The following is a 14996-nucleotide window of genomic DNA, read 5'->3' as shown; positions in this document are numbered from 1 at the left end:
ACAAACACTCAGAGGCTGTGGGTTGGTTTCCTCAGCCTTGCTTGGGTGGTTGCCTCAGACGAGCCTGATCCTCACTCGAGTAGGTTCTCACTGACAGCCTTTGTGTATCATCCATTCATGCTTGTCAGGTGTGCACAAGACAATAAGCTAAGCTCGCCTTGGCTGTACGCTTATTGCTCTGCAAACAGCCGCACGCCCTTCAGACTGATAGAGCATAGATAGCCTCATCACGTTACTTTCACTGCCCCGAGCGATATACGGCCGTTGCCGACGTTCCTCAACTATTGCGGGGTCTGCCTCTCCAGGCAACGCTTCATTTAACATCTTCACCACTATTACCTTCCCCCAAATAAAAACCAACCACAGCTAATTAGCGGGCCCTCAATTTCATTTTACTTTTGTTATCAGCTCTGATCCTTTGGTTCACCTTGGATTCCGTTTCAGAAACTTTCAAACGTAGGAATATAACGCTTTTTCTGTTCGTTCAAAGCAACAAGAACAATGGAGGGGCCCAATTTCACCAATCCCTTGTATTCTGCTCTTCCTATAAGAATGGGTTATATGGACCATGCAAATGCAGATCTCACTCTGGATGACAACCCTGCGCTGCTTTGGGATTTATACGACCACGGTTTCTATCCTTTGCCTGACTATGACCAACCAATGAAGAAACAAAGGCAGATTAGTCACGGCAGCAGTCGCAGCAGCGACAACAGTCATGAATCCATAATCAACATCCTGGACAGTGATAGTGATGATAACAATCGTCTTGGGTCAGGGATCAAGTCAGGGGCCTCCTTGCGCCCATCGACAAAATCGCTCTCATCATCGACCATGGCCACCACGTCAGCCGCATCACGCTCCAATACGCACTCTGAAGCAGTGTACATCGATCTCACTTTGGACGATGAATTATTGTGGCAGATCACAGACATCTTTCCGGGCATCAGTCACCAGCATGTGGAAGAGCTGATCGAACTTCATAAGAAGCCTCAAGAGCACCAACCTGCGCCGCCCCTAGATTCATTGAAGGAAAGTGTTATTGAAGATATCTTACGGCATCCCAGCTATCCTAAGCAGGAAAAGGCCAAGAAACGTAAGATTGAGGACACAGACGAGGAAGCTACGATACGGTATTTGCGAGATATACCAGAACGAGGTAGTCGTGCATACCTCCAACTAGCGTAAGTGCACCGCCTATAATCATGAAATCCGAAACACTGACCTTCTACTTTAGAACCAATTTGTTAGCCCAAGAATTTGGGTGGATGCCGATGAAACATATTCGGGATGTTCTGGAAGAGAAAAAAGAGCTCTTTGCCGCGTATCTCACTCTGCATTCTCAAGAGAATGAACAGACGGGAAAGTACACGAAGCTGAAAAGTAAAAGGTTCTCGAATGTACCGAATCTGGGCAAAGATGATAAGACACCTATTGCTGAGAACTTGGCTCGCGAACTAGGAGCCGCCAAGAAAAAAGCTGAAAAGGAGGACGGTAAGTGATTTCTCTCTGATAACAAGGGATACATACTGATCATCACTCTCCTGCAAAGATGCCCTTCGCAAAAAGAAGGAAAAGCAAGAAGCCGAGATCAAAAACGAAGAAGAACACAGCCGAGCTGGGAACCTCATCGAATGCCAGTGTTGCTACCTCGATGTTCCAGCGAACCGATCACTTCCTTGTGAGGGTGATAACGTCCATCTCTTCTGCTTCGCGTGCATTCGAAAGTCTACGGAGACTCAGATTGGGCTTATGAGATATCAAGTCCAATGTGTCGATACTAGTGGCTGTCAGGCAAAGTTTTCTCGCGCGCGGCTACAAGAAGCTATCGGCGAGAGTTTGATGGAAAAGCTCGACCGCCTTCAGCAGCAAGATGAGATCCAGCAAGCTGAGCTGGAAGGCCTTGAGGCTTGTCCGTTCTGTGAATTTAAAGCCATCTATCCGCCGGTGGAAGAGGACCGAGAGTTCGTATGCAAAAACCCTGACTGCGAAATAGTCAGTTGTCGTCTCTGCCAGCAGGAAAGCCATATCCCGCGCACTTGCGCAGAAGCCAATAAAGAGAAGAATCTTCCTCAACGTCACTTAGTCGAAGAGGCAATGAGCGAGGCTCTAATCCGCCCTTGCCCCAAATGCAAAGTGAAGATTGTCAAGGACATGGGCTGCAACAGGATGGTTTGCTCCAAATGCCGGACTGCAATGTGCTACGTTTGCAGACGAGATATTACCCGAGAGTTGTACGAGCATTTCGAGCGTCCTCCGACCTATTGTCCCCTCCATGACAATCCAGCATTACGCTCGTTACAAGAGATTGAGAAAGCTCAAAAAGACACTATCGATAGTTTATTGGCACAAGATCCCGAATTAAAGGAGGAGGAGCTGCGAGTCCATGACGCAAAAGACTCGGCCGCAAAAATGTCGCACGTCCTTCAAGGTCATAATAATGGACTCATACGCCATTTAGGGCAAGCGCCAATCCATCCCAATCATGTGGTGTATCCAGGGCCAGCTATCCCAGTAGGAAGAGCCAACCCCCCAGCTGTTGCTCACCGAGTCAATGCACCCTTTGGCAACGATAATGGCTGGGGTGGACAAGGCTGGCTTCAGAACCCATTAGGACAACCTAGGAACCCACCAGGACACCCTGTGCCTACAAACGTCGTACATAGGGGTGCGAACAATCGGGGCAATCCTCTTCAAGATCCGGCGAGAAGGGTAGATACCAGACCCCCATGGCGATACTAGTGGTATCAACATGAATCCGTCTGGCGCCTACCTATTTCTTGATCGACGATCTTGATGGACGATCATTTGCTCCGCTAGGCCTTTGCACCTCGTTTCAGTCTAGAACAAGCGACACACCATACCCTGGATCGACACGTGTCGATACTGCAGCTCCCATCTTGGTATACCGACTTCCCTCCCTTTTTCCCAACACAGTTTCTGCTTGCTATCTTTACATCAAATCCAGCGTCTAACCCGTCCCCGTATCTTTTGTGATCATACCCCTGCTTCATCCGAACAAGAAGACAAGACAGACAAGCAGTGCCCAGTTATTCATAGAACGCTTTCTTGGATGTTGGAATGCATCACAGGTCTTGGATCCATCACTCTAATTATTGCACCACTGAAGCGATTCTCCTAGCATCTATCTCCATCAACACATCCCCCGCCCCCCTACCTCATCCATCCTTCTTTGATTCCCTATTATTTCCTTCTCTATCATCTCTAATCTTCCCTTTCTCTTGGCTAAGGTAACTTAGAATGGATATCTGATTCTCATTTTGGCATAATTCAATAAATCAACGACTTGATTATTACTCTTCTCTCTTCACCTACTTCTTAAAGTAGTCATCAATATAACCCAGCTCTTCTATAATCACAGTATCTCCATAGATCGATAAATCGTTTTGAGAAAATCCAGTCATGACAAATCAGAGATCACATGTCCTGGACATCTTGGGTAATAGTACATGCAAGAAACTGGCGGGGTAGTAATCAGCTGAAAATCTGTAGGATATGTGTATGATGGATACCATATGTAGTATCACGTGACATGGCCTATATGGCCTGGGAACTAGTATAAAGCTGTAGCGAGATGAAATCCAACCTATTAATCTTTGTTCAAAAATAAATTCCAGCGACGGACTGCTGCATGAAGAGGGATCATATGACTACGGAACGCGCTGGAACGGACCATAAAGACGATACGGCGGCAACATAAAAACAGCAGAAGTGTGCATCAAATATGAAATCGAGAAAAGTATTACTATAGAGATTGAGATAATAAAAAGGAACTTCCTACCTATCTGCCTACCGAGTGCCCGGCCTAGTCTACTACTCATCACTATCTCATATCCATAACATCACATCTTATCAGTCATGAGGACGCAAAGTAACGGCACCAAAGGAGAAAAATGAAAAAAGCAATGTAGGCGATGGTGATAAGATGGAAAACCGAGCCCAACAACAAGCGCTGACAACGAGTCAAAAAGGCAACCACGAAAGCCGTGTTTCATGGAAATCCAAAGAGAACCAGACAAGACTTTCACAGGATAGGCAGCATAGCACATGACCGACACGCATATATGCCACAATATACAGGTGAAAAATAATAACTCACATGATGCGTTAGGAACCATTCTTCTTCCTCCTCTTTTTTTCTAAAGTTTCCTTCCATACAGATGGATCATCTGCGTTCTTTTTCCATAGCCAATCGATCAGACAACCTCATGGATAAGCACAACCAATTGTATTAGACACCCCAGTTTTCTCGAATAGCAGCAGCTGTGTGTGTCTGTCGGTTTCCGTAACTCAGCTTTGATTTTGCTTCCATATAAGGCGATATGGATTTCAGTGATACTGACACACTGTGGACGCCTGTATCCCATTATCAGCTGGTTTCGTGACTTTATGCAGCTAAATGGTGCCAAGATCCCTTTCACTGGATCACATTTCCAAGATGGGCACGACAGTCAGAGCGACGCGAAGGTAGAACAGAGGCAAGCACACACACACACACACACACACACACACACACGCCGAGAGAAACAAGGATATGCCAAAAGAAATGCGATGGGGACAAATTAACGATTACGGACAGGACTCGAGACCCTCCCCGAGCAGTGGGGACCATGCTGGCAACTTTTTGGCAGCTAGTTGCTAGATATTTGAATTTGCTAGGATCATGTAGTTGGAGAGAGAGCTCAACAAAGGAGACGAGCGGAATACAATAGGAAATGGTATGAAAATGAGAACACTCCGTGGAAATGGCGGGGAGGAGAATGGAGAATGCTTTGGAAAAAGAAATAGAGACGTCTCCAGAGATGAGAAAATTTGGAGGTAAAAGAAAAAAAGGAAAAGGGGCAAGGAGAAGAAAAAAGAAAAGAAGAGAGATATAAGTAGTAATAGAGAAGAGAAATAGAAGGGGAAAAGGAACGTGACAGAATGACGACAGGCAGAAATGGACGGAAAGAAATTGCGAGCAAAAAGACAAGGAAAGATATGAACCAGATCTATGTAATGCCATGCGAGTCCCAGAAATCGTCCGCTCCCCATTTTATATATTTGCGCCGCTCACTCGGACGACAGTGCCTAATTTCCTCATCCATCATGTATGTTCGATCATTGGTCACGCTAAAACAAGAATGAGATAAAATGGAGATATGAGATAAGGAGCAGAAAATGTTTCACTGAAATCAGAAAGTAATGGTGAACTAGACGAACACGGCAGCAAGCTATAAGATAGAGATCCGCAGCTCATGGTGGATGTTCAGAGTCCACCGGTTCATTAAACTTCTGCCGTGCCTCTTCCACCCATAGTTCCAGGCGAAGCTCTCCAGCTTCTACACGTCGTACCGGGACCGTCTTGGCACGTCCATTCGATACCTTGGGAGGCGGCTGTTGCGGCTCGCCGTTTCTCAACTTAGAAACGGAGTAAGGGGCGGTGCACGATCGGAGGTGGACCTTATCCGGTTCGGCCACAATCCATGTCTGTTCTTCGGTTGTGGTCCCCGCCGGGGGTAAAGCATCTTCCCGCACCTCGATGCAGACGGTGAAACTGAATTCATCGTCCCGAGGCAAGGGAGTCAGGCGCGCACAAGCTGAAGCCAGTCTTGCTAGACAGGCCCTAAATTGCGCTTCGAGGTCGACTGATGTGGGGGCGGAAGCCCGGTCGGTTACGGGAACACCCGCTTTGGTTTGTTCCTCCCTTCTGTCTTCGAAGGTGGTATTGACTTCGCCAGCCGGAACACGGGGGAAGCCCGATAAATCAAAGGCATATCGTTCGAGAGGTTGATTCGTACGGAGGGAGGAGATGATAATGCTGACAGCGGTTATTGTGCCTTTCAAGATCTCCGTTCCGACCGCAATTGACGCGTCATTGATGTAATCACACACCTTGGGGTGACGGGATTGTCGGACGGGATAGTTGTACGCCCGCACGGGGAGGAACGTGGCTCGTGGATAGACCGAACGTAAAAACAGGATCTGGTGTATTGATACGGTGAGGAAATTGGTGAAGGATGCCGCCAACGCAGACTGATTGTTGGGCATCGATCTAGGTGCGGTGACCGGGGCGGAAAAAGTTGTCATGGTGGTAGTAACGGAGTTGACGGTGGTACTCTCACTGGCAATCGGCATTGCCGTCGTAGGCTCTGGTATCGTCGTTTCCACGGGAAAGATGGTCTTGACGGGATCTCGGAGATTCTGAGTGCTGTTCCACCCTGAGGCTAATCATCGCTCTGCCTTTTTCCAGACGAGTCAACAACAATATTCGATTCCACTCATGGAGAGGTTGATATATCTCTCTTCCACTCAGGTATTCCTTTGCGACAGCAGGAGGGGGGATGGTGAGGCGAAGAGGGGAAAGAGTGGGGGTGGTAGTAGTCAAGGTGAGAGGAAGGAGGGATGAGGAGGGGGGGGTGGTTGGTTGGTTGGTGGATGTGCGAGGTCAAAATAGGGAGGGGGGAAGGGAATGGAAATGAACAGGAGTTCAAAGAACCGGAAATAAAACCGGGAACTCGGAAAGATGATATAAAAAGACAAAATGGGGGAATAAAGCGAAAGAGTAAGAAAAGGAGATGGTATGGTAGGAGATAAGAACAAAGTTGTTGTGTAAAAGGGGAGAGAAAAACAAAATTGAGGGCGGGGGGTGGGTAGAGAAAAGCACCTAAGATAGGGCGTTGGTGGGAAAGTAGCGGAGATGGAGTGAGAGGGAAGTGGTGGTGGAAGTGGTAGTGGTAGTGGTGGTGGTGGTGAGTTGAGTAAGAGGGTCGTTTAAGGGAACGAGTGTGAGGGAGGGAAAGAGAGAGAGGGAAAGGGAAGAAGAGGGAAAGACAGCGAGTGAGGGGAGGGGTGAGGGAGTGAGTGAGTGAGTGGATTGGGGTTCGAAAAGTAAGGAAAGAACTTCGGAATTAAAACATACGTTGGGTGGACGAGACGAAACAAGCAGACCTCAGAGCATGGATGGAGTCGTTGAGATCGTGACAACCGGCGTGAACGAGATCTGGGATAGGATTAAGGAGAGAAGAGTTCTGGCTTGACGATAACGACAGCGACGACGATGTTGCTGCTTTTGCTGCTTTGCTTTGCTGATGGAAATTTCCTTTTTTTTTTCCCTTTTTTTCTTCCCTGGTTGGAGTTCCCGTTTTAGTATTTTCCTCTTTGGCTCTCCCCTCTCCCTCGGAAGTTTTTGTTCCTGGAAAAAAAAACTTTTTTTTAAATAAGAGAGAAAAAAAAATATTACTTGGCTAAAGAAGAAAAAAATTATGTCTTTTTTTTTTTTTTTTAATTCCTTGCTCTCTGCGTCTAGGGAGAGGAGGGACGGCAGACGATAGGAAACCAACCCTTTGAGGGGGGGGCGGCGTGGGAAGGGAGAGGTGGGCTGCTGGCTTGAGCTGGTTGTGATTGGGAAAAGGCCGTTTCGACCAGGGAAGCCCACTCAGGTCCCAGAACTAAAAGTAGAGAGGGAGATTTTGCAAAGAGAGCGAGCAGAAGGCGCCGGCAAAGCACAGAAATATGAAAAGAGGAAAAGAGAGGGAAAGAGAGAGAAGAGAGAGAGAAAGAGAGCAGAGCGAGAGAGTCGCGGGCAGGCAGTCCTTCGGAGGGGAAGGCTTGTCGGGCGACGAGTCGTCCAGGTAAAAGGCGCCCAAGTCACGGTTCCCAGCCCGTCACGTGGTTGCGTCATGGGTGTGGATGCCATGCAGCAATCATCATACTGCTGCTGGTCGTGGGAAAAAGGCAACGCACGTACGGAGTCCCTTACTCGCCCGATGTATGCCTACGTCTTGTTTCCACCCACTTCCCAAGGCTGCCTGCTTACCATCTACTAGTCTACAACTCACACACATTCCTCCCCTCCAAGAGTCTGCCTGCCTACATCCTAGTTCTCGGTGGGGGTTGATGCTAGCCGAGGGGATCAAGTGACGCAAAGGGGTACCTCAGGCGCAGCTTGGGGGCGAAACAGAGGATGTAGGTAGAATGGCAAAGAATTTGGTCATGATGCACTACGACTACACACTTCCCCGAGACAAGTAAGAAGCCCACACCGTGCAAGCACTGTGTAGCTTAATGCAAACTCATGGAAGGCACTCCGTTGGCAAAGAGGGCAAAAAGCAAAGGAAAATGAAAGATTATCGCTGGGCAAAGTATGACAGTATGTATGACGGTATGTAAGTAAGCATCTGCGCCGTATTGGTATTGTCCACGCCAGTACAAGACGACAAGACCCAGGCTCGTCAGTAGTGGGATGACTGACTCCAGTTCACTGAGCCGATCATCATGAAATCAAACTTGAATCGACACGTAGGTGACCGGGGTAGAAGACAGGAGCAGCATCGATAATAATTAGTCAGGATTCCGAGAGATTAAAAGGAACGAAAGTTAAAACAGCTAGTCGTCCCAGAAATCTTACTACAAAGCCGGAACAACTACTCTGTTTCCCCCGTATGTCGCCCAAGATTTCCAAGGTTCAATCAATCAAATCTGGCTTGCTCCGGGATTTAAATTAGGTCAATCAGTTTTACCTAGTTAACTAGTCGGTTAGTATAGTCCGGAGTAATTATTAGCTATCTAACTATGACATTTCAATTTATCTACTCCCTCTGCAGTGGTTGCATGTATTGCTGCTGGGTTGTTCCTCCCGGCCGAAAAAGTGTACCCTCAGAGATCGATATCATACAAAGGGCCTCCTGCTGAGGGTCAGAACTTCGTCCTTCACCGTTGGAATGCCTTGAGGAGAAGCTGAAGAATGCTTAGTGCGCACGATACGAGAGCTATCTTGAGCTTACCCCTCCTGCTGCGGATTCCGGGTCTTATGCATGGCCCTGAAGGTCGCCAGTTCGCATTATTACCCGATCCCTGATTATTATTAGAATATCTCGACACAATTGCTCTAGCACACGCGATCGCCTTCTAGGTTGTTCCTCGTTGATCCATTTAAATACAATACCCGAGGCTACTTTTGACTGTATGGTATCCGATCTTTCAATGAGTAATGGTGTAAGAGTATGTATGGACATAACATACTCCATACAGCGACCGGGAGTACATTTCAAACCACACCATAACGTACTTTTCTTCTTTGGGCGGTTCCGCCCCTCAGCTGGCGTTAGATAATCAGAGTTGCCGGTTTATCCTCATCAACCCCACTATGATCGACTCACAACTCCCCCCTTCCAATTCCTTCCTGTCATCCTTTTCAGAAATGCATCGACTCCCCATCTACGCCACTTACCTAGCTACCCCGGTGATCACTACCCAAAGTTTGCTGCACCGCTGTACGGAGCACAGTCGATGATACATAGTACATAAAACATACATTTGGCCACTAGGCACATATGGAGCCTGGGGAGAAAATGGGCTACAAATACGCGGCTGGAGCAAAAGTACAGTGCAGGAACCCAGAAGAATAAAATCTATTCTTCTCTACATCATCACACTCTCCATAAGTGGCTCCAGAATGGATTTTCAACGATCCAAGGGATTTTCTTTCCTCCTTCTATGATTGGATTGAAGCCAGATCTTCTCCACAGAAAACTTCGACCTAGGCAGATCAGCAACTGAGACAAAAATGCCGCCTCTGATTCAATCCTGGCTCCTTCACATAACTAGCTAGGTATTGCTGCTTCTTGGTTCAAGAGGCTCGCACCACTAGACTTCACTGTCATCATTCCCAATCCCTGGCCACCATTTACAACCTAAAGTGATATGAACTGGGCATAATAACGGAGCAAATTTGCTAATAACGTGCGAGCCAGATCTACCCACCCTGTATTGACCACTAAGATCCGATTACCTGCCATTGATCGCTCATGACTTCAGTGGACACAGCACCTACTTTTCCTCCTCCTTAATTGGGCGGGTAATCAGGCGGACCTTTGTATTGGCTGTATCTTCCTCTTGGAAGTCTCTACCGGATAACGTAGGAGCCAGCAAGACACCCGCCATCGCATGTACTTTGTTCGACCAAGTCGCCGGTCTCGGAGGTTATCCAAAATCCATCTATCGTTTGAGACCGGGGGCTGTCAGACTATTGAATGTGGCTGCTTGGGAATGTCTAAATTTTTGTTCGGCTTGTCTGCGTAGTGCGTACACGCATAACAAACTTCAGTCAAACTGTATTGCAATACATTGGTTTCTCATGTGTTCTGTAAGGAAGACCGTATTATCATCCCTGGTTTCCCTGATGCTCAGGCCCGGATAGTTTGTGGAAAGTACAGAGACGTTGGGACGTGATGCTCAGACGTTGCTTGTAGGCTTTAGGCTATTTATTCTCCGATGATCAGTGACGTGAGTCGGAAAACCGGACACAGGGATACTGAAGACTTCTAGTAGTATAATTACTCTCCCATGTCTTGCAGTTCAAAAGTTATGTCTTTCTTTTATTGCTGGCATCCAGAAATAAGGGAAGATATGCGGTAGAGCTTGGCCGCCATTGAACTGGGACATGCTGTCTATAATAAGTAAGGCTGGCTGAAAGATAGACCGTGCTGATAATAGACAATTTAAACACAGTACAGCACACTATAACCATAGCTGGACAAGGATGAGGGAAAGCTCGTAGTCTGGTTGACAGCAAACGCTAATAATTTACCTATTCACCTATAGTTAGTTAGTTGTTGTCTCAGTTGCCCGCGGGACTACCCAAACCAAACCAAACTGGAAATTAATTTGGGGGAAATTCTACCCCTCACCGCCTCCCTTTCCCGCAGCGTCTTCTGCCCCTCCACGACGCGACATTTCGCGATTGATATTGATTTGAGCCATCTACCTCAATCCTCCTGTTCCCGATAGCGTGGTTTGACGGAGCCATCTGTTGTGATCTGAAACGCCAGGATTTCAAAGATTGGGCTTGAATCGAGATCCGGCCCCTTGTTTGACAACTCTTGACTATACTATTCCTATCGACCCTCTTCCGTCTCCTCACCTACGTTTCCTTATCAACATGGAGCAAGAGCTCCTGACATTGCTGGCAGACACTCAGTCGCCGGTCTCCGATACTAGAAAGTCCGCTGAGCTCCAGCTTCTACGCCTTTATCCCAACGAGACTTTCCCCCTATCACTTGCGGCCATAGCCTCTCACGATTCCGTTCCCACCAATCTCCGCCAGTCTGCCCTTTCTGTTCTTCGGACCTTCATTGCCGCATCCTGGTCCCCAGTTCTCGATGAATTTAAAGGCCAGGTCCTGGTCAGCGATGCAAACAAGGCTCAGCTTCGACGGGCGTTGCTGGACTTAGCTACCATTACCGAAACTCCCGAGCGCAAGGTCAAGTCGTCTGCCAGTTATGCTGTGAGCAAGATCGCCAGCGCCGACTTTCCCGAGCAGTGGCCAGAACTTCTGCCTTCGCTGCTTCACATTATAAACGATGGGAACAGCACCGCCAGTGCGCTTCACGGTGCACTGAAGGTCCTGTTGGATTTGGTGGACACCGGGTTCAGTGAGGAGCAGTTCTTCAATGTTGCTCGGGATCTTGTCACTAGCCTCTTCAATGTCGCTACCAATGAGTCGAGAAAGCCGATGTTGAGAGCCTTGGCTGTCGCAGTTTTTCGGGCCTGCTTTGACACTTTGGAGATGGTCCTCGAGCAACACAAGGCGGCTGTCAAACATTTTATGGACGAAGTACTTGGTGGCTGGTCTCCATTCTTTCTCTCTACCCTGAAGGCACCCCTACCACAAGCTCCTAGTGCGCAGGAAGAGTCTAAAGACGCTGAGGTGCCCTCCAAGTGGAGAGGTGTCATTGGTCTGAAGTTGCAAGTGGTCAAGGTATATAGCCATTCTACCCCCTTTGCTGATTCACGCTAACCGCTGACCTGTTAGACCTTGATGAAAATTCGCATGGTATTCCCAGGTCTCTTGACAGCTCAAAGCCCGGTATACTTTTCCACTATCTGGACTGAGCTGTCCAACATACAGTCTGCTTATCATGAGTTCTACATTGAAGATGAGAGACAGGGCCGTATGGAGGATGTCGACGGGCTCCCGTATACTTTGGACTTCTTGGTTCTGGAGGAACTCGATCTGATTCAGACGCTCCTGAAGGCACCTCCGGTCAAGGCCGAGCTTCAGCAGCAGCTACAGAATGCTGGGCAGTCGGCGGCAACAACAAGTTGGCTTCCCGAAATCATGAAGCTGGTTGCCTCTTATGCTCAAATCACATCAGAGGAGGAAGGCCTATGGGATATCGATGTATCTCTGTTCCTTTCGGAGGAGACATCGGTTACTGCCAACTACACGCCCCGTACTTGCAGTGGAGATCTGGTGATCAAGCTTGGCGAATGGCTCAAGAGCATGACAGTTGAGGGACTACACGCATACCTGAACACTGTGTTCTCCGATGCGTCCTCTACGTAAGTTGAGTTCCCTTCCTGGCGCTTCAAACGAAGACTAACCGCTCCGTGAAGGTGGAAATTGAAAGAATCGGCCCTCTACATTCTCAATCAGCTCCTCCGGGACTTTAACGAGGTGTCGCAAGGTATACCTGCTGGCTCGGCTAATGGAATCAGTAACTTCATTCAGTATGCCATCCAGCAACCAGAAGATCTTTTGAGAGCGCGGGGCTACCTCATTGCCGGAGTCCTGTGCCATGTCGCCGACGACTCCTTCCAGCAGACGGCTGCATCTTACCTCGAGGCTACCATCAAAGCAATCACCGAAGATGAATCTGAAGTGGTTAGGGTCGCTTGTATTCGAGCACTGCAGGATCTTATGCCCTCGCTTCCTTCCAGTGCTACGGTCCCTCTCCAAGTTGCCATTGTTTCAGCTCTGTCGCAGTTCGTTTCCGCACATGACCTTTCTGACCAGTCAGAGGGTGAAGACCTGAAGGTTACCATTGCTGAAACGCTCCGTGATACCATCATGGTCCACCCGACTGTCGTTCTGTCGTCAACAGCCATTGATCTACTGTTCAGTGTTGCCAGCAGCGGAGCCACCAATTTCCAGTTGACGATGATCGTCACGGAAGCATTCGAAGACATAGTTGAAGCTGTCGCCGAGAACGGGGAAGAGGCTTTCGTTCGACTATGCGAGAAGGTTCTCCCTTCCCTAACCGGGGCCATCGACGTCGGCAACCTCACCCAGGAAAATGCTTTGACTAATTTCGCTGCGGACCTGATCCGTGCTCTTGCTGAAGGAGCATTGGAGCCTTTGCCAGCCGGCTTCGTGGAGACGGTCATGCCGAAGTTGAACCGCCTTCTGCTCGATTCGTCCGACGCGGAGCTGATCCGTCCTGCTACAGAAGCTGTCCGCCATATGCTCTCTCATGACTTCAACCAGTTTGTCGCCTGGAGAGACCCGCAGAGCGGTAAAGAAGCCACTGAAGTTGCCTTGATCATTATTGACCGCTTGCTCGGACCGTCGGTCGATGACAATGCGGCGACAGAGGTTGGACAGTTGGCTGCGGAGTTGGTGGAAAAGGCAGGCTCTGAACGTCTCGGTCCTTATCTACCACAGCTTCTTCGTGCTGTGGCCCAACGACTGGCTACTGCGGAACAGGCTCAGTTTATCCAGAGTTTGATCCTTGTCTTCGCACGTCTCACTCTGATCAGCGCACGCGAGGTTGTGGATTTCCTTGCGCAAGTCGATATTGGCGGCCAGAGTGGACTTCCCATAGTGCTGAGCAAGTGGCTCGAGAACTCGGTCAACTTTGCCGGTTATGATGAAATCAAACAGAACATCATTGCACTAGCAACGCTGTACAGTCTGGGAGACCCTCGCTTGTCCGAGGTGCAGGTCAAGGGTGATCTCATTATCCAGGACACTGGCCGTATCAAGACGAGATCCCAGACACGCAACAACCCTGATCGGTACACTACAGTGACGGCTCCCTTGAAGATCATCAAGGTCCTTGTTGAGGAGCTGGCTGCTGCATCCGGCAACAAGGAAATCGATGCGGCCACGGCGGCTGCTCTGGAGGAAGAGGGTAGCGATGATGACGACGAATGGGAAGACATGCCCGGCAACACCCTTGACCTCAATCTGGGTGTCACCAAGCAAGAGCTGATGGCATTTGGCGAGGGCGGATCGGAAAGTGTGTTCGGGGTACGCAGACGCGACGACGAAACACAGGCCTTCCTGTTGAACTTTTTCCGTGAAGCAGCCACTAAGCCTGAGTTCCAGCAGCTCTATGCAGCCTTGACTCCGGCCGAGCAGGAGAAGCTGCAAAGTTTGAACTGATCCGGCTTGGCAGCTGTCGACAGGTTGATACCATCTTATGGACAAACATTACCTTTTCTTTCTTTCACGTTCTGTTTATGCCCCCCCTCAGCCGATGCTGGGAATCACATATGAAACCCGTTAAATGCATGCATAGGTACATCTAATGATTGTATGAACAAGCGGTACATCAATGATCGCAATCAATCCTGCTAGCGCCGATAAGACGGCACGCTTTGATTCAACAATTCCGTAGGACCATATCTAAAAGTAGTTCAAAAACAGTCCGACCCGACCCAAGAAACGTCAACGAAAGCGCCATGCACCTTCTCTATAGTGTTTCACCTGACAGTTAATCTAGTCATTTAGTTAGTAAGTTAGCTAGACACCTGCAGCTGATAACAAACCAACACGTAGCCGGGTGTCCGGATCATCCCGATGGTCATGCATTTACTCCTTCGGGCTTGGTCTCGAGGGTGGAAGAGGGGGTGGATGGGGGGATGTGGTCGAACGATGATGCTTCCTGCAGGAAAAATATCCCTAGTGCACACACTAAACTAAGTACTAGATAGCCCACCCAGTGATCCAGGCGTCTGTTGCCCCATAAAAAGTTCGATATAGACGTTGCATTTAGTTAGGCCCTGTGATTGATTACGTGCCCCCCCAAGTACGTTAATACCTATCATACATCACGTTACTTGAGAATTTTGATTAGTTGTTCATGAACCAGTTGTTTGGTAGATAGAAGTGTTGAACTAAGGAGTGGCGGGCACATTGTCAGTCTGTTATTTTTATTGTGGGTCGAGAGAGGCTTCACCGCAGGAGGGATTTTTGCTGTTGAGTTAGA

General features: G+C 48.6%; 4 protein-coding genes across 4 annotated transcripts; 2 read left to right on the top strand and 2 right to left on the bottom strand.

The window, feature by feature from the left end:
- Positions 1-501: 501 nt before the first annotated feature.
- On the top strand, positions 502-2742 carry BO85DRAFT_370007 (uncharacterized protein; the record flags this gene model as incomplete). Its single annotated transcript, XM_025655948.1, has 3 exons — positions 502-1184; positions 1238-1494; positions 1553-2742. The coding sequence occupies 3 exons, from the start codon at positions 502-504 to the stop codon at positions 2740-2742; spliced, it is 2130 nt and encodes a 709-aa protein (XP_025516525.1).
- A 1287-nt stretch (positions 2743-4029) lies between these two features.
- BO85DRAFT_277681 (uncharacterized protein) lies at positions 4030-5141 on the bottom strand. Its single transcript, XM_025655156.1, has 2 exons — positions 4512-5141; positions 4030-4377 (listed from the first exon to the last, which is right to left on the bottom strand). The coding sequence occupies exons 1-2, from the start codon at positions 5024-5026 to the stop codon at positions 4218-4220; spliced, it is 675 nt and encodes a 224-aa protein (XP_025516524.1). The 5' UTR covers positions 5027-5141; the 3' UTR covers positions 4030-4217.
- A 115-nt stretch (positions 5142-5256) lies between these two features.
- Positions 5257-6090, bottom strand: BO85DRAFT_370693 (putative mitotic spindle checkpoint protein (Mad2B); the record flags this gene model as incomplete). The annotated part of the gene is made up of 1 exon (XM_025655969.1): positions 5257-6090. One exon carries the CDS (start codon positions 6088-6090, stop codon positions 5257-5259), a length of 834 nt encoding a protein of 277 aa, XP_025516523.1.
- A 4852-nt stretch (positions 6091-10942) lies between these two features.
- On the top strand, positions 10943-14170 carry BO85DRAFT_437755 (putative importin beta-5 subunit; the record flags this gene model as incomplete). Its single annotated transcript, XM_025658639.1, has 3 exons — positions 10943-11761; positions 11816-12345; positions 12400-14170. The coding sequence occupies 3 exons, from the start codon at positions 10943-10945 to the stop codon at positions 14168-14170; spliced, it is 3120 nt and encodes a 1039-aa protein (XP_025516522.1).
- Between the last annotated feature and the right edge of the window lie 826 nt (positions 14171-14996).

The sequence above is a fragment of the Aspergillus piperis genome (genome assembly GCF_003184755.1).
Source record: "Aspergillus piperis CBS 112811 unplaced genomic scaffold BO85scaffold_7, whole genome shotgun sequence".
NCBI lineage: Eukaryota > Fungi > Ascomycota > Eurotiomycetes > Eurotiales > Aspergillaceae > Aspergillus > Aspergillus piperis.
The sequence above is the reverse complement of the archived record's forward strand: the minus strand, read 5'-3'. Positions and strand labels throughout refer to the sequence as shown.

Coding starts and splice junctions, on each gene's coding strand:
- BO85DRAFT_277681 (XM_025655156.1), bottom strand. CDS start 5,026: ATGGCATTACATAGATCTGGTTCATATCTTTCCTTGTCTTTTTGCTCG. Junction 4,378..4,511: donor GTGTGTGTGTGTGTGTGTGT/GTGTGTGCTTGC, acceptor AATGGGATACAG/GCGTCCACAGTGTGTCAGTA.